Source organism: Haliotis rubra, unplaced genomic scaffold (genome assembly GCF_003918875.1).
Source record: "Haliotis rubra isolate DU_JTF1 unplaced genomic scaffold, ASM391887v1 Scf344, whole genome shotgun sequence".
Classification (NCBI taxonomy): Eukaryota; Metazoa; Mollusca; class Gastropoda; order Lepetellida; family Haliotidae; genus Haliotis; species Haliotis rubra.
In genome coordinates this window covers 511,854-538,059 of record NW_025767018.1, presented here as the reverse complement: position 1 = coordinate 538,059, position 26,206 = coordinate 511,854, and the positions used below count along the sequence as shown (strand labels likewise).

The 26,206-nt window shown below is 40.3% G+C and overlaps 1 protein-coding gene across 2 annotated transcripts in view; it reads right to left on the bottom strand.

Moving 5' to 3' along the window:
- The window catches only part of LOC124284761 (UPF0764 protein C16orf89 homolog), a 56,930-nt gene extending 31,651 nt beyond the window's left edge, over positions 1-25,279 (bottom strand). Inside the window, exon 1 of one of the 2 annotated variants that reach the window (XM_046720865.1) lies at positions 24,983-25,279. In XM_046720865.1, coding sequence (XP_046576821.1) covers positions 24,983-25,154 — 172 coding nt within the window. In that variant the 5' untranslated portion in view covers positions 25,155-25,279. The remainder of the gene's footprint in view (positions 1-24,982) is intronic. The other variant, XM_046720864.1, reaches the window with a different exon arrangement.
- Between the last annotated feature and the right edge of the window lie 927 nt (positions 25,280-26,206).

Genomic DNA, 26,206 nt, shown 5'->3' with positions numbered 1-26,206 from the left:
AACCCGTGAGCGAATAAACACAATAATCAAAGCGTTAGGGCAGATCCTCGGTTCTATTACTTATAGATTTGTTTGCATCTCATAAATACTTAACACGGCATTGATCTCCCACCGAGCTAACGATCCAATTTTCGTGGTTTTCTTCAACCGTGTAGTGTTTGATATTTATTTATCGTTAACATGAGACACATTCCGTGTGAATGTAGAACTGAAACGAGGACGTCTTGTAGTAAATAATTGATGCACTAATGCTTGTCTTTGATCCCACGTAGAAGTTGCTTTTTTTAATTGGTCCTATACGCAAGTTTCGATGTCCAACCATCTGAACATATTCTGTTTCTTCAGTGTTATATAATGATTGGATTAAGACGTTTGCAATGCTTTTATCACCAACTGAAAAAGACATAAATGGTAAAGTTTGGTAGTTTGTTGTGTTGCTGTTTAACGCCGCACTATGCAATATGTTCTCAACGTAGCGGCGGTCTAAAAAAGAAAGAGTGAGTGAGTATGGTTTTACGCCGTTTTTAGCAATATTCCAGCAATATCAAGGCGGGGGACACCAGAAAGGTGTCTTACCGAAACGTCGACCCCTAGGGTGGAGGGTAAAACTCCTTTGATGTGATATGTTGTTTTAGCGTTGTTGTTTCAAGGGATTAAAGTCTGGGTATCACCAAAAGTTGAACTCAGGTGCGAAAAGTGATCACCAATTTAAGAATGAGATCTGTTCACCTACTGGAGAGCCAGGAGACCCGACGTCGGGACCGTGCTACGTAGTCACCATCGCGCTCAACGTCTTCGTTATCTAAAAGTACCCACTTGGTTGTATAGACATTACCTTCTTCTAAACTGGTGTAAAAATTCATGCACTGAAGCCTATTTGTGGTCGAGTTATACATGTTTGAAAATACAACATTTTCGCAACAGATTCTGGCTTAAGCGTTTCTTTTGGGGATAGTATATATATATTTAGATAGTTGATTGCGGGGTGGGGAGCGGGGGAGGGTTGTAAGTATGTACTTTCTGTGACCATTTAACGCACTTCAAATAGTTTTAAATCAATATGTCTCCCTCAAGTAAACACAACAAGATATTTTGTCCCTATCATAAACACGCATCTGTGTAATATTCTGCCCCCACTGACGCTCGTCTGTTCCGCTTGAACGGCGAATCTATTAATGTCTATAGTGCGAAATCAATTAGCTGGAATTATTAATAACACATGCTTTCAATACCTATTCCTGATTTCACACTAGACGCCCATGCCCTCGTAAACTAAGGAAGCAACGCGTCCAGAGAACTGTCATGTCATCCGCTAAGCACCTTCCTCCGCATGGGTCAATTCCCTGACAAGACGTTTGTACTTATTATTGATGATAATGTTCTGTGCTGGGCCAATTAAGCACCTAAGCACAAGAACAGGCGCAAAAGGTAAATGAGAGGTGAATAATTTAATCACGTATAAAATAATGCAGTTATACTATGTTGATAGTTCGCAGTATCCTAGACATTGAGTTTCAGTCACTAACTGAATCAATGTTCAAATCGGTCAACTCTCGCTGTTCTTCGCGAGATTCCAGTTTTCATTTTTTTTTCGTCGAAATTTGATGTACAAACATTGATGCAGCGATCCTAGTGTCATCAGCCTTGTGTTATGTTAGGCGTAAATTGATCAAGCAAACATTACGGTAACGCTTTCTACTCGCTGTTTGGGTAGATAATGACATTAGGTATTTTGTCATTTGAGTGGAGAATATATAGGATCAAGGCTACGTAGTGGCATGCTCATTGTACGTGAAGGTGACGGTGTAGAGGATAGTGTCTCTGGAAAGGGGAAAATCTAGGGTTCGATCATAAGTCGGGTGATACAAAAAGACGTTAATTATGGAAGCTGTTGTAACGCCCGGCATGTAAGGAGTGAATCAAAGAATAATGCTGTGTAAGATTAACACGACGGTTTACCTCATCTCACCTCAAACCACCTCACCTCACCTCACCACACCACCTCACCTCAAACCACCTCACACCACACCACCTCACCTCACCTCAAACCACCTCACATCACATCACATCACACCACACCACACCACCTCACACCACACCACACCACCTAACACCACCTCACACCACACCACACCACCTCACACCACACCACACCACACCACACCACACCACACCACACACCACACCACACCACACCACCACCACCACACCTCACTCACTAATTCCAGTGTAGGAGTGACGTCTTAATTATTGACTTGTGCCAAACTGAAACAGTGTTTGTATTAATATAATTATTATCATTATTTGACAGCTAATTGGACAAGGGTGGTAACCTTGAAATTGAATGTTTTACTGCTCTCAGCTTGGAAACAAGAGATCGTGTCAGGTGAACGGAGTCGTGGCTTCTAAATTCCGGTGTGAATGAGAGAAGCAATCGAGAAAACCTTCTTGATTTCGTATCTCGAAACTGTCATATTCGTGGAACATGTCAAATCAAACAGGCCCTCCATCTATTATTGTAGATAATTTTAAAAACTCACTTTAGAGTAAAGGCATGACCAACCAAAAGGGTAAATAGAGAATAGTGCGTCCGTGTTTGCTAAGATTGAAATTTCTGAATCAAGGTATTTTAAAGAAATTAAGCTGAATCGTACAATATTTGACATCTGACTTAAGAACCCACGCATCCTTTTAAAACTGAGCTGTGTAAGCAACCTTACGTGATGGTGTAATAAATTATTGACTCAGGGAAGCATCATATCGGCGAAAAATGGCCTTCACACATTGTACCATGTGGGGAATCGAACCCGGGTCTTCGGCGTTACGAGCGAACGCTTTAACCACTTGGCACTTGGCGCTTTAACCACTTGGCACTTACCCAACCTCCCCGTAAAACGGGTGATGAAATGACACTGCTCTTACAAACGGTCTCATATAAAATACTGCAGAACTGCTCAAAGGCCCTACCAGTTATGCTAACACACTGTTAGTGAGTGTGATACAGGCCTCGACCTGGGGAAACCCCCGAACACCATCCCTAAACGACTTATTCAGGGCCAACTGGGATTCGAACCTGTTATCGAGTGAGTGAGTGAGTTTAGTTTTACGCCGCTTTTAGCAATATTCCAGCAATATCACGGCGAGGGACACCAGACATGGGCTTCACACATTGTATCCATATGAGGAATCGAACCCGGGTCTTCGGCGTGAGGAGCGTAGGCTTTAACCACTAGGCTACCTCACCGCCCCTCGTAACTGTTCTCACGTCAATAAAACGTATTGCGGAGGAAACTAACATTCACTGAATGACCAAGTTGACACATTCAGAATCATAGCCAGGCATATTAAAAGCATTTCAAAGAGCTCTCAGCACGCCCTATCTGAAAACGATATGTACTTTTTTCGATGACCGCAAACTTCAAGAGTAACTATTTACGATGACAGGGACTCCACCAACACTACATTCCATTGGCACTCAAAAGCACGAGGAGCGAAAAAAATCACAAAAATGATACTTGCAGTGATAATAGCACTTGAGGGAACAATTAACACAACGGGTGCTCCCCGTTTCGTCCATATCCGACCCTAAACTGGCGATATGTGTCGACGGCGCTTCCGCTCGATGACACACTGCTACACATGCTTTCTACTTAATTGACAGGGCTTCCCAAACAGATGGTCCTTTCTCAGTAGTCTACTGCGATTTAAACTTCTGAGAAATACAGAATTCCTGTTTTATCAGATCTTGTAATTTTGCAGTTTGTGAATTTTTATGAAACTTGTATATCAGTTAATACAAAAACAAACACCTACGAGTGAGTTTAGTTTTACGCGCTTTTAGCAATGTTCCAGCAATATTACGGCAGGGGACACCAAAAATGGGCTTCACACATTGTACCTACATGGGAATAGAACACGGGTCTTCGGCGTAACGAGCGAACGCTTTAACCATTAGGCGATATACGGTTACAACATACTCCTGGACCCTGTTAATCCACCATAATGAGAACACTTATCATACCAAACATTTCCATTAGAACTATCCACTAAACACAGAACACGGTGTACGATTCCGACCATTCCGACCATACACTGGAGTATGTCAGGGTTCCGAGAAGACCTGGAAAACTTGGAAATTACACACACACACACACCATTTTGTAGTCTTTGAAACATCATGGAATTTGAATAACATGGATGGAATCATGGAAAATCGAGGAATAATCTTGTTGTTTTTATCAAACAAAGCTGTATATTTTAACAGTACCACAAGGGCTGTGGCAGCCATTAACATATTGGTTATATGTCAAGAAAGATAGTTAAAGAGTAAACGAATAATTGCTACTCTTGACGTTTACTTTGTATTATGTCATCTTATCGTAAATAGGTGTGATTGGGCAGCTGTAAAGGGAGATGGAGGCTGTATTTAAGATATTGTTTTATTTCAGACACAGTAATATATGACTTCTTTGATTGGCATTCAAGAATTTGAGGATGAATTGTTTTGGATATACATCTTCTATATTCTGTATAGGCAACGTTTCGCCAAGCAACGACATTAGAATCCATGTCGAAACGTCGCCTATACAGAATAAAGAAGTTGTATATCCATAAAAATTGTCCTCATTCCTCACAGTAATATATGTTTAAAGGTATCAAAGTACCCTAGGACATATATTTTTGACTGGAAAAAGCAATATTTGTCTAGAAAAATTGTGGAATATTTTTTTCACAAAAATGTGGGAATACTGTATGTGTTTATGAATCACAGTCATACAGTCATGATGCCATGTCACCGGTGGCAACCTCAACAAACACATGCAAAGGCACGCCAATTTTTCATCTGAAAAAGGGGCGGTGGGGTAGCCTAGTGGTTAAAGCGTTCGCTCCTCACATCGAAGGCCCAGGTTCGATTCCCCACATGGGTACAATGTGTGATGCCCATTTCTGGTGTTCCCCGCCGTGATATTGCTGGAATATTGCTAAAACGTTTCTTTGTCGATATATACTGTTAGTGCGTGTAAAGTTGTCATGATGTACCGTTACTGAGGACAGGCGTGAAAGCTATTTATCCATTCATTCACACTCACCATCTGTGACAGTGACATGCAACAGTTGTCCCCGTCACACGTCATTTTCGATGGTGATATATTATAAACACCCCTGCTACGTCAAGATTGAGTGATTGATTGTTTTTTTACATGCACTCAGCAATATTCCAGCTGTATGGCTGCGGTCTGTAAATAATAGAGTCTGGACCTGACAATCCAGTGATCAACAGCATGAGCATCGTTCTACGTAATTTGGATACGATGACATGTGTCAACCGAATCAGCGAGCTTGACCATCCGATCCCGTTAGTCGCCTCTTACGACAAGCATGGGTTACTGAAGACCAATTCTAACCCGGGTCTTCACGGATTGGCTACGTCAAGACACCTACAGGCACCTCGTCTACCGGTTGCATCAAGAAGTACCCAGATAGCATTCAGACCCTGGCCCAACGTTGGCAATGGTTTTGCCAACATTGCCAACGTTGTGCCAACGTCCGAATGCTATCTGGGTAATTGTCCCGTGAGAGCTTATGTTATAAGTATTTTCGTGTTTGATTAAGGATACTTTAGAAAAAGCGCAACTTCAGATAATTGATGGAGGTATTACGTTAACAATATTTGTGAAAACCGGGGGGACAGTCGGTGAGTGAGTGAGTGAGTTTACTTTTACGCTGCACTCAGCAATATTCCAGCTATATGGCGGCGGTCTGTAAATAATAGAGTCTGGACCTGACAATCCAGTGATCAACAGCATGAACATCGATCTGCGAAATTGGGAACCGATGACATGTGTCAACCAATCCAGAGAGCCTGACCACCCTATCCCGTTAGTCGCCTCTTACGACAAGCATGGGTTACTGAAGGTTCATTCTAACCCGGACCTTCACGGGTGGCACAGTTGGTGCTGATATTGACAACTAAAGATCATCATCAAGGCGAATTTAGGGTTCGAACCCTTCATTACCGGATTCTGTCACGCCTAGGCGACACAATAATGCGTAGCGAACTTCAGTGCTGTAGACAATCGAGCCATAAGCTACTTTAAATTAAACAAGGAACTTAAATAACTTCAATAACTATTAATTACGTAATAGATTCATGTTTAATTCTGATAAACACTGTTACTTTTTAAGATGACATTTTAGAACACAGTGGTTCATTTCATCTCTTGAAAATGCAAATAGAATTTAAATACCACCGAGGTCTATTTATGTTGAGAGAGGACATTAAACGTAATGTAATTTACTAATGCTTCCTCGAAATAACCTCAGTCCTCACGTATATCTCCTTCAGATAACGCTTTTACCAAGTATTAAGCATGAATTGTCTCATTAAAGCTCTACGATGACGTTCCCAAAAGATCGAAAGGTGTGGCCTTCCATGAACAAAGGAATATATCTTGTATGCAAAATAAAACACCAACTCAATATATTTTTCTGATAATATCCTGAAGAACAAGAAGATTGGTGAATGTCACAATAACATTGTTATTAGATATCGAGAATATTTGAACTGTATAGCTTTGTATAGCTTTGTATAGCTTTGTACGCTGAGACAATCACGCATCGCAGACCATCAGTGCTTTTGTCTTCAGTAGAGGTGCAATGGGGGAGACTTGAGGTTAAAGCGTTCGCTCGTCACGCCGAAGACAAGGCTTCGATTGCCCAGATGGGTACTATGTGTGAAACCCATTTGCGGTGTCCCCGTCGTGAATATTGCTAACAGCGGCGAAAAACCATACACAGTCACTCACTAACTTTGAAATATTTGTAAATAGCGAAAGGTTTAACCACTAGGCTACCCCACCGCACCTCTCAGTTTGATTATATACTACTGAAATAAAGTAACTGTGCATTATTTGATGTTATACCATTTTAATGAGTGAGCGAGTATGGTTTTCACGCCGCTGTTAGCAATAATCACCAGAAATGGGCTTCATACATTGTACCCATATGGGGAATCGAACCCGGCCACTTCATTTTGGGTCATTCCAATCTCCAGCACCCCCTACTCCAGCATAGACGCTGATTTTCTGTAAGCCGTGCATGACGTACGCGCAGTTAAGATTGTTTTCCACAACATTCAGAGGACAGAGAATGATCAACCGTTCTTCAATTCTCAATATCAGGAGTGTAAACTTCAGGTGTCAAAAAGCATACAAAAAGTGCGAGAGTTCATTCGTTGGTTTCACATTTCTTTTCAACTCGCTGTGCGCATGCGCAGAGCGTGTGAAAAGTATCCTCTGACATGCTCCGGTTTTGTCGTATGTTTATCGATAGTGTAAACGCTCCAAAGAAAACAAAAACAAATATATAGTTTTACGTCGAATACAACTGATCCCAACTGACTTATGACACAGAGCCCGGGAATAGTTAAATAAATAGCTTATGTAAAGAAGCTCTTGTATAAAGACATCTCACCTCCACCGTCCTTCCCGCACATCCCCTTCTCACAACTAAACAAACACATCTCTGATGGAATTGCAACCAAAATAGGACATCAATTATTGAAAAACAGAGGCAAACGGAAGTATGTACTCAGCTATGAACAGTTGTTACAACGTAAATAATTTTCAAAACAGCTTTTATTTCGAGTGCATTTACACCATTGATAAACATACGACCAAACCGGAAGCATGTCAGTGGACGTTTTCACACAATCTGCGCATGCGCACAGCGAGTTGAAAAGTAATGTGAAACCAAGGAAATGTGCACAAAGTGCCATCAAATTTCATGCAAAGTGCTTTGCTACATGTTTTTATTTAGGTATATTTTTATAACTTTTCAGATAATTTATAGTTTATGCACCTTTATATTAGGCACATATACATTTTTCAGTAAGTATATAAACCCGTATAATACAGATATAAGACATCTACGTTCCAATTACATCACAGATGTATTACATCAACCGTCGAAGTATAATCGATCCCATATACACCAGTGTCGAGGTACAGTTCAAGCAATACATGGGCTTTATTGGCTCTTCTGGTATACCACACACAGCCCAGTAAATCAATAGACACCCCGTAGCTTGTCAGGGTACGATATCTTACTATCTTTCAGAGTGTGGTGCGTTCAATGATGAATACTAATTAATCAACTCAATCGGAGACCGCCTCCTATTAACTAATCAATCACTTAATTCGATTGTAGTAATGCCATAGTTATGTGCATTTTTAGAAAAAAATGTTTTTATTTTCATAACTACTCTTTGTGTATTCTTCTCTGAAATATATTGAATCTATATAGGTTTGCTGAGTTCTATAGACTGTCGATGTCAGTTTCCTTTTAACTAATTAACTAATTCATAGCAAAAATACTCTTTTTCTTAATACACATGTCAATGGCAACAACTTTAGTAAATAGCTATTTGAGCCTTGGCACTTTAGCCTTGGTGAAGAAATACTTAACAAATCAAATTATTAAAGTCCGACGCCGTTTAATTCCGCGCACTGCATGCTGGGAATAACAATCGCACAACTAGGCTAAATGGTGCACTGGAAGTACGTTTTTATTGACATTAGGTTGTACTATTGTCTGAGGTTGGTAGTCGTGTGTGTGTGTTTGTTTGGATTCCAATTGACCTTCTCCTTTTGTAAGAAACAACACCAATGGCTCCCCTAGAACCGTTCATCTTTTTTTTAAGAAACAACACCAATGGCTCCCTTAGAACCGTCCATCTTTTTTAATACCAATTGCTCCCTAGAAACAACATAACAATGGCTCCCAAGAACCGTTCATCTTTTTAAAGAAACAACATAAGGCTCCCCAAGAAACAACATCCCCAAGAACCGTTCAATGGCTCCCCCGTTCATAGAACCGAACCGTTTCATCTTTTGTAAGGAACCGTTCATAATAACACCAATTGCTCCCCTAGAACCGTTCATCTTTTGTAAGAAAATACAACACCAATGGCTCCCCTAGAACCGTTCATCTTTTGTAAAACAACACCAATGAAACCGTTCATCTTTTGTAAGACAACATTCATCCCCTAGAACCGTTCATCTTTTGTAAGGGATAATACCAATTGCTCCCCTAGAACCGTTCATCTTTTGTAAGGGATAACACCAATGGCTCCCCTAGAACCGTTCATCTTTGTATGGCTCCCCAAGAACCGTTCATCTTTGTAAGAAACAACATTAATGGATCCCCTAGAACCGTTCATCCCAATTCCCCTAGAACCGTTCATCTTTTGTGTAGGGATAACACCAATGGCTCCCCAAGAACCGTTCATCTTTTGTAAAAACCCCTGCAACATAGAACCGTTCAATGGATCCCCTAGAACCGCTCCCCTAGAACCGTTCATCTTTTGTAAGGGATAATACCAATTGCTCCCCTAGAACCGTTCATCTTTTGTAAGGGAGAACCGTTCATCTTTTGTATAATACCAATTGCTCAATTGCTCCCCTAGAACCGTTCATCTTTTGTAAGGGATAATACCAATTGCTCCCCTAGAACCGTTCATCTTTTGTAAGGGATAACACCAATGGCTCCCCAAGAACCGTTCATCTTTTGTAAGAAATAACACCAATGGCTCCCCAAGAACCGTTCATCTTTTGTAAGAAACAACATCAATGGCTCCCCTAGAACCGTTCATCTTTTGTAAGAAACAACACCAATGGCTCCCCTAGAACCGTTCATCTTTTGTAAGGGATAACACCAATGGCTCCCCTAGAACCGTTCATCTTTTGTAAGAAACAACACCAATGGCTCCCCTAAGAACCGTTCATCTTTTGTAAGAAACAACATCAATGGCTCCCCTAGAACCGTTCATCTTTTGTAAGAAACAACACCAATGGCTCCCTAAGAACCGTTCATCTTTTGTAAGAAACAACATCAATGGCTCCCCTAGAACCGTTCATCTTTGTAAGAAACAACATCAATGGCTCCCCAAGAACCGTTCATCTTTTGTTAGAAATAATACCAATGCCCCCGTTAGAACCGTTCATCTTTTTTAAGAAACAACATCACTGGTTCACCAGAACCGTTCATCTTTTGTAAGAAACAACACCAATGGCTCACCAGAACCGATTTCATTTTTAAGAAATAAGATCAATGGTTAGAAGATAATCATTCCTGTTTTAATCGGAGTAATACCGATGTTTGCTGTAGAACAATTCTCCTTTTTAAGAAAGTAAATCAATGGCTGGTTCAGAATTTTTCTTCTTCTATAAGAAACAGCATTAGTGGTTAAAAGATAATTATCATAATACTTCTTCTTTTTAAGAAGTAATACCAACTGTTGGTGTAGAAACATTCTTCTTTCTTAAGAAACATCAACAACTGTTCGTGCAGAAACGTTCTTCTTATTCAAGAAACATCAATTGTTTTTGCAGAACCATTCTTCATGTTAAAGAAACGATATCACGGTTATCTTAGATCTATCTAAAACAGGCTATTTCCGGCGGTTGTTGAGTCAAACGTCTAGACATGGTCACTAGACCTTTGGTTGAAACTGATATTTGTGATCAGGGATATCACTTACTGGTAAATTACAGTTAGCAGACAAGTAAATGATTGTTTAAATGTCTTGATAAATGTCGAGGAAAGCAAAACTCTTTCTTCTTTAAAGGCACTATATCACACCACTCTTCTCTAAAAATAAATAATACATTTCTGTCAGTAATACTAAGTATCAGCTCGCAGGAAACCTACCATATATATAATTTATTCCAAAAACTTACGCATTTAGATTACAATATTAAATTCAAAAGTTCGAATGAATTAATGCAACGTTGCATTAAATCGACTCTCGCGCTCTCTACCGGCCGAACATTATTTCAACCGAATACGAATATCCTACGCACAACTTGTGACAACACCGCGTGCGACAGTTTTCGATGTACGGAGCAATAGTTTACATTCCATATATGGCAAGCGTTCTTTGTTTGGAAGCAGTTCACCTCGAAGATTCAATTATCGATTTCAGGCAAGTCGTAAGGGATATTAAGTCATTTATTGCATTAATAGGAAGCTGAAGTGAGTGCATATGCCCCAATATCTATAAGATAGGCAAAAATATTGTCGAAAATGTGTGACATTCTGCCTTTAAAGAGTAATAGTCCGCCATGGCACGATGAAACGTTGTAATGAGCTCCACGCGTTACGCTGAGACGTTATGCTGGTTTTATACGGGTACTCATTAATTGCTAGATTAGATTTTATAATTCACTTAAAGTTCGCAGACAAACAACACGGGCTTCACATTACTTGAATTAATCAAAGTTTCCGAACTGTCTGTCGCCTTGTGTATTTTTCAGGACATGCTGACGTCATACGTTTTCTGTTTTCTATCATATAAAGGACGTTTCTTTATTGCTGAGTCCTTAGTATGGTGAAACACCTTCAGTTGTTGGCAATCTATAATCTGTGATAAACTAGTTGTTTTACTGTCCTTCGTTGACAGGGTTTTATAATTTACCTTTACTTATTATGAAATTATAGCTTGTTTTCAGTCACTGTATGGCTGAAATATTGACGATGTGGCTTAAAATCATAACTCACTCACCCTTTATTGCTGAAAAGTGTAAGCGATAATTACGATAATTAAAAAAAATAGGAGGTTCAGAATTTATAGTATGATTCCTGTTTCGTTTGTTTCCAAATGCTCATGCTATCAGTCACCGTTTCAAGATGGCGTGGGTCGGTCGTTGTTCATGCTATTTGTCACTGTTTTCACCCCAGAGGCTACACAAGCCGTCTTGATATAACATGAATATTGCTGAGTGCCCGCGTCGTTAAACAACGTTCATTGGCTCTGGTCATTCCATTGTATAAGGGGGGCGGTGGGGTAGCCTGATGGTTAAAGCGTTCGCTCGTCACGCCGAAGACCCGGGTTCGATTCCCCAGATGGGTACAATGTGTGAAGCTCATTTCTGGTGTGGTGTGATTTTGCTTTAATATTGCTAAAAGCGGCGTAAAACCAAACTCACTCACTCACTCACTCATTGTATAAGGCATCAACGATACAGAATAACTGGTCTTGATTATTCTCCGAATCAGATCCATAATGCAAAATAGCGATAAAATTATATGAATGGATCACTGGAATTCACAGATGGCACCAGGCGTTCGCGAAAAGGGTAATCATTTTTTGTCTCACACGTATCAAACGCCACTCGCGTTACATAAACAAGTAGGTGTTTGTCGGTTAACGCAACAGTTAAACAACGAAACAAATGTATGTACATATAGATTAGAAATATTGTTTCTAAATTATAAAAACGGAGAGGATTCAAAACACACATGGCGAGAAAAAAAACCCAAGGGTCAAAGCTGCGACCAGATTGCATCGTGAGATCTAATGGACACATGAACGTGTCAAACTCGTGCATCCACATTCAAAATGAATTCCTCGTAAAGCTGTGGGATGAAGGTGAGTCGAGTGCATCAGTAGCACGACGGCCATGACGCCACAACATATGCATCGTTACGTTTCCAACACACATTTAAGATTAATCTGGTTTATAGTCATTATTCTTTAATGGCAGAATAACCACGTCAGTTTGGTAGACCAGTGTAGACAAAAGTTGGCTGGCGGAGCCGAGATTACACCTGCTAATGACAAGATCAATGGTTTTCTGGAATAACTGTCTGTACCTAAATAAGGACGTGTATATCTTACTATATATGCTGAGAATGGTGTAAATCAATGTAACATTAAACATATATCATTGTCAAATGAACACAGATAACCTTGTATGCAGATATCAATGACACTTCACTGATTTTATAAACTGCCCGACGAAAGAAAAGATACATCCATGCTTGATGGTGTTTAAACATGAAACATACGAGAAATATACGATATCAAAGTTAAAATGTATCATAAGTTTTTCTGATTTTATTCTTTCTTTTTCTCGAAATTAGAAGGGCGGTGTTTTTGGCCGAGTAACGTTTTGATAACTTTAGTAATTTTCTGTTCAAATCCGATTTCGAGTGTATTCTTTCTTTTTCTCGACAGTATAGTTGTACCTGTTGCCATTGTTACGAATGTTGGAAATATTTAGCATGGAGATTCTTGCTTGGCACAGGGTGTGTCATTGTATTGTTTTCTAACACGTTTTCTTGCCATGATGTGTATTTTCATGGCATTGCTGTCTGGTAAATGGCATGCCATGACATTGATTCTTGTTTCTTACAATTGTGTTTCTGAGCATAAGGCCTTGTCATGGTATTGTTTCTCGCCATTATTTTGTCATGGTAGTCTCTTCATGATATTGTTTCACGTCAGCATAAGCATAAGGTCTTGTCAGTGTTGTTTCTCGTTTGTTTCCTAGCATCTCTTCATGATTTGTTTCACGTCATGGTGTTTCCATGGTCTGGTCATGGTATTGTTTCACGCCATTGTTTTGTGATGGCAGTGTTTCCTAGCATAAGGTCTTGTCATAGTTTCTCACCATTGTGTGTTTCCTGGCATAGTATCTTGTTATGGTATTATTTTTGCCACTGTGTCTTGTGATGGGCTTGCTTTCTGACAATGTGACTTGTCATCTTTTACGTGAATGAATGAAACCGAACGCACTCTTTTCGACCACAACCCATTATTTGACAGACATCAAACATGTTTTAATATATGGAGTAAAAGCATAAAGGTTTTATCTTTCAAAACCATCAAAAGTAATATATTTTAAACCCTTAACCCCTAGTTTGTCCTCTTTATTACAAAAGAATGGTCGGTCAATATATCGTGACGGCACAATTAGCTCTCTTTTCTAAACTGACGCCCAAAAGAAAGTATACTCTTGAAAACAATAACGAACACGTCAGGATCGTTTCAATGACGGAAGTTGGAATCATGATTCAGTTATTTTCAGTTGTAATGTCATTTATTGTAAGAGGAAGTGGGAGGTGAGGTATTTCTTAGGTGATTATCACTGTGGTCTAATCCATAAGAGTGTAAGTGCTGATAAATCGAGATACATAAACAGGAAGAATGAGAATTCCAAACTAGGATCGTTATGACTCACAAAAGCCATCTTCTCTGTTAATAATCACATGAAATCGCTCCCTAACTCTTACTGCTACATAAGTAAATACACGTCTCACCTGGACACAACCCATTAATAAAGCGTTAAGTCCATGCTACATAGCGACTCTCAGCGTGTACAGTCGGAAACTAATGGTTGAAATAGACTGATGTGAACTGTCACTGACTGAGATGGAGATGAAATGAGATACTGTTGTTTGCCATACACATCTCTCAAGCCGATTACAAAGCTCGTTGATCATCATCTACAGGAATTAGGCTCTTGTCTATTTGAATGTATCCACGCTCTGAGCTGGAACAGAGTTGCATGGTGGACATTTGGCAATATCCTGGAATGGTGTACCACCTGTCGATGCCAGACTCAGGTAATAGACTTACGGGATAACCAAATAGAGAATTAAAAAACAGTTTGTTTAATAAATTGTGCTCAATCTAGCATCAGGGTCCTATTTCGGAAAAAAATACATCCAAGCTTTGTCGAAATCCAGAAATCCACATTTTAACGACATTGGCATTAATACATCGATAGAGTAAAACTTGCTAACCGTAGCTGTTACAAAGAATATCAAAGGTATCTACATAAAAGGAGGTGGTGGTGTATGTTTGTATGTGTGTGGTTGTGTGTGTGTTGCTTTTGTGTGTGTGTGTTGCTTTGTGTGTGTTGCTTTGTGTGTTAATTAAAATGTGTGTGTGTGTGTGTGTGTGTGTGTGTGTGTGTGTGTGTGATGGGGGGTGGGGTTACATAATAATCGAATATAGTTTGAGTCCATTATACGTTTCTGGCATAGGATGTGTCTGTGAATCAGTATTAAATAGTGATGATGCAAGGTGATGACTAAAATGTGAGTGTATCCTGCCCCACCCTTCACAACACACGCAAAGGCAAGTCAACTGTTCAGCTGAAACAGCACGGGGGCGAAGTCTTGATAACATAAGGCAAACCTGTGTGCAATCTCAAGTCCAGCAATCAGGCCATCTGGGTACGATGAATCCCTATTATCTGTGTTGCCGAGACTGAGCCCCGTCCCCCAATCATCTTTATTCATCACCTAGATTCGCTACCCAATCCTTTTTAAACAACACCGATACTGAACATCCATTTTAACCCCTAGATTGACCTACCAATATTTTTTATTCAACACCTAGACAGACCGCCCAATCCTCTTTATTCAACACCTAGACTGACAGCCCAACCCTCTTTATTCAACACCTAGACTGACAGCCCAACCCTCATTATTCAACACCTAGACTGACAGCCCAATCCTCTTTATTCAACACCTAGACTGACAGCCCAATGCTCTTTATTCAGCACCTAGACTGACCACCAAACCCTCTTTAAACAACGCCGAGACTGGCCATCCATTTTTAACGTCAAGATTGGACGCCCAATCCTCTTCAATCAAGAGGAGGAGAAGTACTTAATTGCGTTTCGACTCAACATTCTTTGCTGGCATTTTCTGCGGGTTTGTGATTTTGGGATATTGCAGCAAAAGAGAATTCTTGTTTATTCCAAATTCATGACCTCGATATATCGTTTAAGACTTATGGACACATTCATTATCGACACCAGTGTCAAACTTCGGTTTTCGATATTGATGTACAGAAAACTCATTATATACCTTTTCGATAACCGCTTGGTCTATGTGCAACTGAATTGTTTTAGCAAAAGTATAATCTTCGACAATTGTATGCATTACAATAAATGCAACCAACACGTATAACATATTCATAAGAAAATTCGATTTTACAATTCCACCTGTATCAGGAGCATGTGTTTATGCGTCACTGGAAAAGAGTGATGATATGAGACTTCGCCAAAATGATTCCATTTTACGATTCCTGATATATGTCTAGGATAAAACATGACCCGCGGGCATTACGAAGAAGTAAGGATGTTTTCCTGAGTAAATGCCCGAGGGACCTTACTCCTTCGTAATGCCCGAGGGTCATGCTTTATCCAACTTTTAAACCGACCGAAGTTATACTTTAGATATAATTTCAATATTTGGTATTAACTGTTGAAAGCAACTGGGATGAGACTGGCAGCCGACGCCTTGCCTTGCACGCTCAATGCACGTGCTCTGCACGCGCTACCCGTGCCCTGCACGTGTGCTGCCCGCACTACCCGTCTTGGGAGGAACACACGGTTCATGCCGACAATCAATCTGTCTTCAGAGCGATCCTTCGTAGCCTAGTGGATAAAACCGCCAAGCTAGAAAAGCGAAGGGCTGCGGGTTGGAAACATGGTGAAGGCACTACATGTTGGTACTTTTCAATGATGTCATATTTTACGATCGCATTCAGTGATGACAAGACAAAGTCGTATCAATCTTCAAAACAAGTAATAATTCAAAGTCAAGGGCTATTCCTCAGAAAATCCCCGGGCAGAGGGACGATATTGAAGTAATGCCCCTAATCGACGGGGCATCGGGATATGACAAGAAATACTGCCTCGCTAGAACAATAGAGTGACGTCACTGGAGGTTTATAATGTTTGTTATTTCACGCCGCACTAAACAATGTTCCAATGCCTACACCTATGTCCCGTGCAGATCCGGGTCAGAATTACTCTCCAGTAAGCCATGCTTGTCGTAGGAGGCGACCAACAAGATCGGGTGGTTAGGCTCGTTGACTTGGTTGACACACGCCATCGTATCCCAATTGCATAGATCGATGCTCATGATGTTGATCACTTGATTGTCAGGTCCAGACTCGATTATTTATAGAACGCTGCCATATAACTGGGTGCGGCGTTAAACATTCATTCTTCAAGAGTTACATGTACAACCTACTGTAGACAGTGTCACGTGATGCCTACATGTATTAGTACAAGCCTGCACATTAAAGCACCCATTATAATAGTGTTACAGTGCTTCTTTATCATTCGTAAGTTGATATGCACAAATAAAAGGTTATTTAATCAACATTAACTTAGTGTTCATCCTTTATTAACATCTACACAACGAGTAAAATGTTCATCTGTAGTGAATCAAACTAGGTGTCCTTTCTAGAAATTATAAACCAACAGTGTGATGAAAAATACATGTTCTATTTCGGGGAACGCGTGTTTTCGATAGGATAAAGTGAATGTGTGGTTGTGTGAATGAACGAATGAGTGAGTGAGTGAGTGAGTGAACGAGTGAGTGAGTGAGTGGGTGGGTGAATGAATGAATGAATGAGTTGTGTACTAAACCGATTTTCAACACTATACTCATGCCAATAATGGTTGTCACCCTCCCCACCCCAACCCCCACACACCTCACCCCCACCCCCTCTCCAATTAAAAAAATTGAAGGGGGTGACAACCATTATTGGCATGAGTATATTTCAGCAAACGACAGGATGAGGTCAGTGACAATATATCCTTCGTTACAAGCCCCTCAGCCGTGAACTATACTTCTCAACACATGTAACGCATAACCAGATATTTGGTTTGGGTATAGGTACTGGCATTTAGTACAACTACATGTAATAAATCTTAATCAGCGAGTGTATAATTATCAATTGCTAATAAACCTTTACGCCATACCCCAAATTGTAGCACACCATAAAAATATTTTACACATTTACCGGGCAATAGAACCCGGGCCTTCTGCGTGACGAGCGAACACTTTAACCTCGAGGCTACCCAACAACTCTTTAAACAGGGAAGGGGCGGTGGGGTAGCCTGGTGGTTAAAGCGTCCGCTCGTCACGCCGAAGACCCGAGTTCGAATCCCTACATGGGCACAATGTGTGAAGCCCATTTCTGGTGTTCTCCGCCGTAATATTGCTGGAATATTGCTAAAAGCTGCGTAAAACCATACTCACTCACTCACTTAAACAGGGAAATTTACGTAACAGTTTATGCTCATAGAGAGTTCTTACAAAAATGTTTTTTGTCTACATTGTTCTATTTCGAACTCAATCTTTTTATTGCATAAACGACATTTTGAATTTAAAAAGATTTTTTTTGACATAAAAACAAGACTGTTCTCTCCAAAAATTCTGTTTTTCTACGGTGTCTATCATTATCCATAATACTGGTGGAGGCAGGGTGCACAGCGTATAGTTTGTTCAAAGGCGTTATTGAATTTACCTTGAGAACAAGCCAATGAGCGACAAGCCAAGTCAGGTTCCTTGTCTAGTATGAAATGAAGCCTTGTCATTTTCAAGTTGATAACCTACGATTGAAATAGATCTGTAACAGACAGTCACCTCGGAGACAATTATCTTTGACAGCTAATGTGCTTTGATCTTACAAGATAATCTCTAATCGAATCCGGAATCGCTGTAACAAATCAACCACCGACGGTTGGTGTCGAGGTAAAAACCGTTGTGTGTTCTACTTCCCCGACACCACATGGTTAGACGATCCCAAAATATCGGGTCAAAATACTCGGTTGGGAAAAAATAGTTGTGGCATTTTATATATTTTATTTCACTTTAAGAAGATATGATAAGAAGGATGTATTGAAATAACCCGTTAACATCGTGTGGCTTAATCCTGTATCCATGTCAACGGTAATCCTAATGTAAACTGATGGAACTAGTGTCGACAGTTGACAAATATCTTGATCTGGGAAAGTAGTTCGTTATCAGCATAAAAGACAGAATACGGCCGCCCGCATCATTTCGTTACAGTCAAAATCATGCCGCATTACTCCAGTCCTCAAATCACTTCATTGGCTCCCAATTGAATCACGTATCAACTTTAAAGTTCTCTGTACTGTCTACAAATGCCTCCACAATTAAGCCCCATCCTATCTCACTGAACTCTCCGATCTCAGAACCAGCTCCTACTTACTGTACCAACTTTTCGACTTTCCTCATTTGGTAAACGATCGTTCTATCATGCAGCCCAACGACTATGGAATTCATTGCCAGTCCACATCAAAGATTATTATTATTTTGTTTTACAGATTAAATATAATATGCAGCAGAGAGGGTTCGGGTGATCCTGGCACAGTCAGGCTGGTAAGGCTCATCATCAGCTCAGGGCCCTGGCCCCCTCTACACGCAGCCCAGACAGCGAATGGGACTTCTCCCAGGAAACGCTGCCTTGTCGAACCCACCAAGAACTTTCCGGAGAATATGAAGGCTCCCCAACACTGCAGCCTTCTGCATTACCCAGAGTGTCAGAAGGGCTGTGCTCCCGGTGGAGAACCCGGGCACTCTCCTGATCTGCGCCAAGAGACCAGGAGGTACCAAACCTAGAGCACCGAGAACATATTATTATTATTATTATCAGTACGTTGATGCTGATTTCTCGTTATAGCTTGACGCTGAAGGTGGAGAAGACAGTTGGAAAACGGTAGGAGAGAATGAAAGACAGCGTGAACGAGAGAGAGGGGTGTGGGGGTGGAGGTGCCTGTGAACGGCTGGAGAGACAACCTCAGACTTTTTTCCCCTTTTTTACAGCGAGCGTTCTAATTGTTTCATGTACAACCATAGACCATCATATACCCGTGAATCGAAGATCCGGGTTAGAATTGGTCTTTACTCTTCAACAACCCATGCTTGTCGTAAGAGGTGACTAACGGCATCGGGTGGTCAGGTCTGCTGACTTGGTTGTCATCGTATCGTTATTGCGTAGATCGTGCTGTTGATCACTGGACTGACTGGTCTAGACTCAGATGAGGTCGTATACGTTCAACCCTATTTCAACTGATCTCTCTGGTATCGGCTATTTACCACGTTGATCATTCTGTTATATTTGCTGTCCTTAGCAAATGGACATTCTGTCACACTTATATCATAAATAAGCATAAATTCTTACCATCGTTGACAATCCAGTCATACAATGACTGTAAATCTTATTGAGTGCGTGAGTTTAGTTTTACGCCGCACTCAGCAATATTCCAAGTATGTGGCGGCGATCTGTAAATAATCAAGTCTGAACCAGACAATCTAGGGATCAACAGCATGAACATTGATCTACCCAAATGGGATACGATGACATGTCAGATACGATACCCAGTCAGCAATCCTGACCACCCGATCCCGTTAGTCGCCTCTTACGACAAGCATTGGTTACTGAAGATCAATTATAACCCGGATCTTCTAAGGTCTGCAAATTTTATTGAACCACAAAGGACCGATTATTATATATCCTCTATGATTTTATCGAAAAAGATTAACTGTCCCCAAACCAACTTGTAAAAATAATAATGCTCCTTTAGTTATGATGGCATTTTGTTTTAAATGGTTTATTTCTTTTTATAATTAGTACCATGTAGCTCTTGATGACAATTGGGTGCCCAAAGGAATAGTTTGGAGGGTTACTAAACCCGCAGTTGTTCTATGTGAAAATCAATCTGCAATAACATCACTCGAGAACAATAAACAGCATTACATCTGTAACTAACAACGTGGAACACGACACTCGTTACTGACACGTGATGGCTTTAATGTGACACAGGGTTTCGAAAAGCACCTGTCATCATGTTAAATACTTGAAACGGCCGTGAAATTGACAAGTGATGTCGAGTCCTTTCGCAACTGGGGCGCTGAGTGTCGAAATAAAACAGCTTAATGAAAGATGAGAGTGTTTCGTTAAAGGGGTCATATTATAAATATTCTGTTCACTCAAATTTGCTTCTAGGACCTGTCCGTCTAGTTTTTGTTGTTTTATACATTTTAATTCGTTCGGACGAGGGTTTTTTCTTTCTTCTTTTTTTAAAAAAACAACAAAGAAATCCCAGATCAGTATTATTCATACCTAGAAGCCATTGATGATGCTATCCCCACTTTGTTGGTTGGAATACAACAAGATTACCCAGTCAGCTGTATCCCAGCTGTACAAAGACAATTGCTTTTGATCGTTCACCGGGTGTCAACTTAGCTGTTGTGGTTAAGGGGGAAAATAACATAGATCTATAGATTTCAACTACATTTTTTTAAGGCGACGTGCACAAAGATGTGTGTACTCTTAGTAAGCAAGTAATTAAATATACATTAAACATTAAATATACGAAACATGGCAGCGTCTTCCCAATACCATTCTACACAGCAAACACGCTGGACGAAGTATCACTGCGTCTATAGTGCACTTGCTAGCTGGTGTCGCTCAATCTCTGCCGGTAACACACGGCATTACACAGCTTTGTAGGTGAGTGTGGCTGGCGGCTGACTATGGAATCCTTCAACCAGAGTGCGACAACGCGATATATTTTGACCTTGAAAATTATCGCTATGTCGCATTGTCGCCCTTTGACTGTGTCTGTGGATGTGTGAGTGTGAGTGAGGTAGTGAAGTGGCGAGTAGGTTTGGATGAATACCAAAATATTGTTCAAAGCGCGAGAATGCGACAAACTGGCAAAATGACGCATTGTCGTGTTTTGGTTAATTTTGCCACTTTTTGTCTGTTCTTGTGAGGGTAACAACAATATTATTCAAAGCGCGACAATGCGACAGCGCGACAATGTCCCTTCTAGGATTCCATAGCTGACTCTCTGTGACATACACCAAGCCTGTAACTATAAGTTACTGTAAATATATCTGAATCAACTTATACTATAGTCCGTTTGGCTCAAAAGCGGACCGATGAATTGCAATCTAACTCGAAAACTTATAAACATAAAATACTCAATGAAACACTGATCATAATGAAAACGTCAGACCAACTCTGAGAGGTGTTTGCAGAATTTATGTCCTAAAAATAAAAAAGTTGTTTAACAAACTATCATTAAAAGTTCACTATTTGTTACGAGGGACGAGTGCAGAGAAAGGGACAGCCGGGTCCGCGAGAAAGGATGGAGACTGCACAGCACAGGTTAATGAATCAATAACTTTGTCGGCACTTGTGCACGTGCTTCTCTAACACCTGGCTGTCCCTTTCACTCCTCCCTCGTAACAAATAGTGAACTGTGTCAATATTTTAATGATAGTTTGTTAAACAACTTTTTTAATTTTAGGACATAAATTCTGCAAAAAACTCACAGAGTTGGTCTGATATTTTGATTATGATCAGCGTTTCATTGAGTATTATATGTTTATTAGTTTTTGAGTTAGATTGCAATGCATCGGTCCGCTTTTGAGCCAAACGCCCTATTTTTTATATCTGTGGTTAAATCATTGTGTTGCATGTAGAACAAACTATAGGGTGGAATCATGAAATATCGGACAGTGTGCAGGACGTTGGGGGGGAGTAGGTAGATATAATGTATTTATAAGTGTGAATGGGACAGTGTGAAAGAATAAGGGGAAGTAACTCCTGTCTGTACACGACAAATGACATAACCAGCGCGTGTGCACACTGGCCACTAAGAATGTTATTTACTCACAAACAGTTATATAAATATGCTCTCTCAAGATATATATATATAAATGATGATTCGTTATTGCAACATCTATGTACGTGCGTAAGAGAAAAGAGAAGTAACTCTTGTGTGCCAATAAGAATCAACGCCATGTATGCTTCCACTTGAGACGAACGTAACAGTACAATGTACATATAAATGGATTGACACATTAGGCTAACATGTTATCAGGTGGTAGTGTTTTATGCATTCATCTAGTTATGAAAGCTGAAAGTAATTACGGCTAAACTCCAACAATATGATGAAGGATTTTATTGGTTCAAGGTCATTGTTTGAACGTGTGGATATGTGCATTCTGCTTAAAAGAGTTTATAAAACGGTTGGTAGTGGGTTTGGGGGTGGGGTGGGGGGGTATATGGTTAGGGTACGTCTCAATAATGTCACTTCTTGGAATGTTTATATTCCAGCACTATCAGGGGGACACCTGCAATGGGCTTCACACATTGCACCCATGAGGGGAATCGAACCCGGGTCTTTGGCTTGATGAGCGAACGCTTTGCCCACTAGACTACCTCACCACCCCGCCATATTAGAATAGGGTGCCCAGGGATATCTTTAGTTAACATAAACTACATTCCATAAAGGGGTAAAGTTAATTTTGTGAGTGAGTGAGTTTAGTCTTACGCCGCTTTTCGCAATATTCCCGCAACATCATGGCGGTGGACACGAGAAATGGACTTCACACATTATACCCATGTGGGGAATCGAACCCGTGTCTTTGGCGTGACTTGACCACTACACTACCCCCACCATCCCTACATATTGTAGAATAGGGTGCCCAGAGATATCCTCAGTTAATATAAACTGCATTCCACAAAGGGGTAAAGTTAATTTTGTTATTTTCGCTACTCAGTTACCTTTTGTGAAAGTTCCCTACTGAGATGTAATGTATGCGATTGTGTAATGTCATTATGTAGATTTTTAAATCAATTAATCATAAAGTGTAAGCTTTGTGAGTTACCGGTATATGTTAGTGATCAACTACTGTTCGAAAAATGTATTGCTCAGTACAATTGTGAATTCACTACTGTGAACGCTTGCAATGAGTGAGTGAAATGAGTTTAGTTTTACGCCGCTTTTAGCAATATTCCAGCAACATCATGACGGGGGACACCAGAAATGGACTACACAGCTTGCAGTGAATTGTTATTTATTTATGCCAAATGTTGCAGGGTGATATGTTTTCATGCCCTGTGATGGACGTCGAAAATAAAATAGTCCTCACCCTACAAGCGTTGTGTTCTTTTGGAAGCAGTCACGTAATAAATCCCAAAACATTAACAACTTCCGACAACTTATACTCCTAAATATTAGAACGACACTAATAACTGACTGACTGACTGACTGAGTTTGGTTTTACGCCGCTTTTAGCAATATTCCAGCAATATCACGGCGGGGGACACCAGAAATGGGCTTCACATATTGTACCCATGTGGGGATTCGAACCCGGGTCTTCAGCATGACGAGCCAACGCTTTGACCACTAGGCTACCCCACCGCCCCACGACACTAATAAAGCTGTTTATAAGAGTTTTTCCTCTACAAGGATTTTATGACTTACTTTTAAGTCAGGCGTTACATTATAATCATGTTGTTGGTCAAGCACACCTTAGATCAATTCTGAATTGATATTTTTACAAAAAAAGAATTACCCTACAAAGGGTTAACATAAGTAATGCAGATCAATCATTGCATAAACAAACCGCTACGTCCGGGTTGTCGTGGATGGTGTTACAACGAGACACGCATATGCCTCGTTATACCGCGATAAAGGTAGTTATGAGAAATAATCGCGTTCTTTGAGATTATAATTTAAATCAGCTTCTCGAACGCAGAATGAAGACTTAGTACTGTAATTTAAAAATCCGATTCTAACTTAATAATCCTCGTACTTCTGCCGCTGAGCACTATTTTAAGGAAGGCATTTGATATGGTTAGGATTAAAAAGTCATTCTACACTGTTGTCTTGCGTTCTGATGGGTATTTGTTCAGCATAAACTCTTATCTTGTAGAGGACTGTTATCATGTTATGGGTTATATAGTTATTATATAGGTTATAACAACACCTGCCACCACGTGAGTTTAGGCTGTGTTTTATCAGTAACACAATATTGTTCAACATATGTTAGTCGGTATTGTTCAACATATGTTAGAACTGTTTGACTGACTTGACTGAATTTGGTGCCGCTTTTAGCACCCATTATCTCTATACATCATTAGAAACATTGTCTTCGGCGTGACGACCATCGACTACAAGGTACTCTGTATTGAATATTATATCTAAATATCTATGTGTAAATTGGATATTTCCAACCTTTTTTCATATTTGTTTAATCATTAGTGTGTTCTAATTTCGATATCCTGTAACACTGTTTTCACGTTTTAACTATCCTTGACCCAGTCGTTTAAAGTCTGCATGATGTGACTCACTTGTCATTGATCACTGAATCACTGAACAACATAAATGTGAAATTAGAATTTACAAATGTCAAATTAAAATATAAATATGTTCTAAAAAAACTTTTTCGGAGATCAAATCTGAAAGATTGCCAAATTGACGACCAAGCTACCGCTCAGATACCGGAGGACGTTCTCTGTAAATTCATAGTGATAGACACAGAGATCAGATATCTCACTCACCTTGACCAATCCTAAGTCCAAACAATCCATCCACGTTGATGCTACTATAATCTGAGCTGAAGAACTTAATAGCGCGATCAACTGCATCTATAACCCTTGGAAGGAGGCTTTCTTTCGTCGGGGCCCCATTGACGATCGTCAATGTAAAGACTAACAGTACAACCGGAGACATTCTAGGAACCCACAAAGTCTTATCCGAGCACACCTATTTATGAGAATCCGCAGATGGTTAACGGAATAATCTCCACCTACAACCCACACTGAAAGCCAGAGCTCGTCAGCATGTTCCTATCGCTTTGGTCCGTGACGTCATGTTATATCGACAACCTGTGTCCAGTGAGTCGTTTGATTGACAGCGTGTAGGTGCCACAGTGTTAGGTTCAGCCAAACTCATTCGCTGGGTTGGGAAACGGGATTTCGTTCCGCCTTAGCGCCATGCGAGGACGTGTTATTAATCTTAGCTCGACTATTGTCGATTTCACTGCAGGTGACTGTCAGCTGGCAGCACGAAGTGTGACGGGTTGTCAATTTCGTTACACCATGTCTATTGCAAAAGTCAGGTGGTTTGCCTTTTATCACGGTTAGATCCCGGAAGTGGCAAGATTTTCATTGTTATCCTACATTGCGGTAACTGATTTTTAACGTATGTTTTTATGTTGTGCTATATTGGCCATATTCGTGTAGGTGTTCAATTATTGACGTTAAACTGTGCACGTGTTTGATAGATTTCACGTATCATGTCTGATATCAAGTTATTTAGCTACAATGTATATTTCTTGAGAAAACTCATTAATGACATTAAAGAGTTATGGTTTAGCACATAAGCTCGGGCTGTCATCGATACCCTGATTAATTATTCACCACATCATATCATAGTTCAGTCAGGTTTTGCACGTAGCTGTGTCAAAATCCACTGAATCATAAATACCAAATGCAGAATTAATAGACAGTGATTTCAAATGGACTTGATCGAGGACTTTGCATAACAGGTAATAATGTGACATAACACTGACAGAACGAAGAGAGTAAGTGCATAGTGTGAAAAACGAATGTGGATGTGTCGGACCCGAACTTGTGTGTGCAGCTTAACACTGGACTCATCAACCGATGCCCCCAGAGTGAGTGAGGGAGTCTTTAAAAATGAAACTAGTATTACAATTCGTGACACAATTACATCCGACCTCCAAACGTTGTACTCATGTATGCATAGAGTCGTGTCCAGTG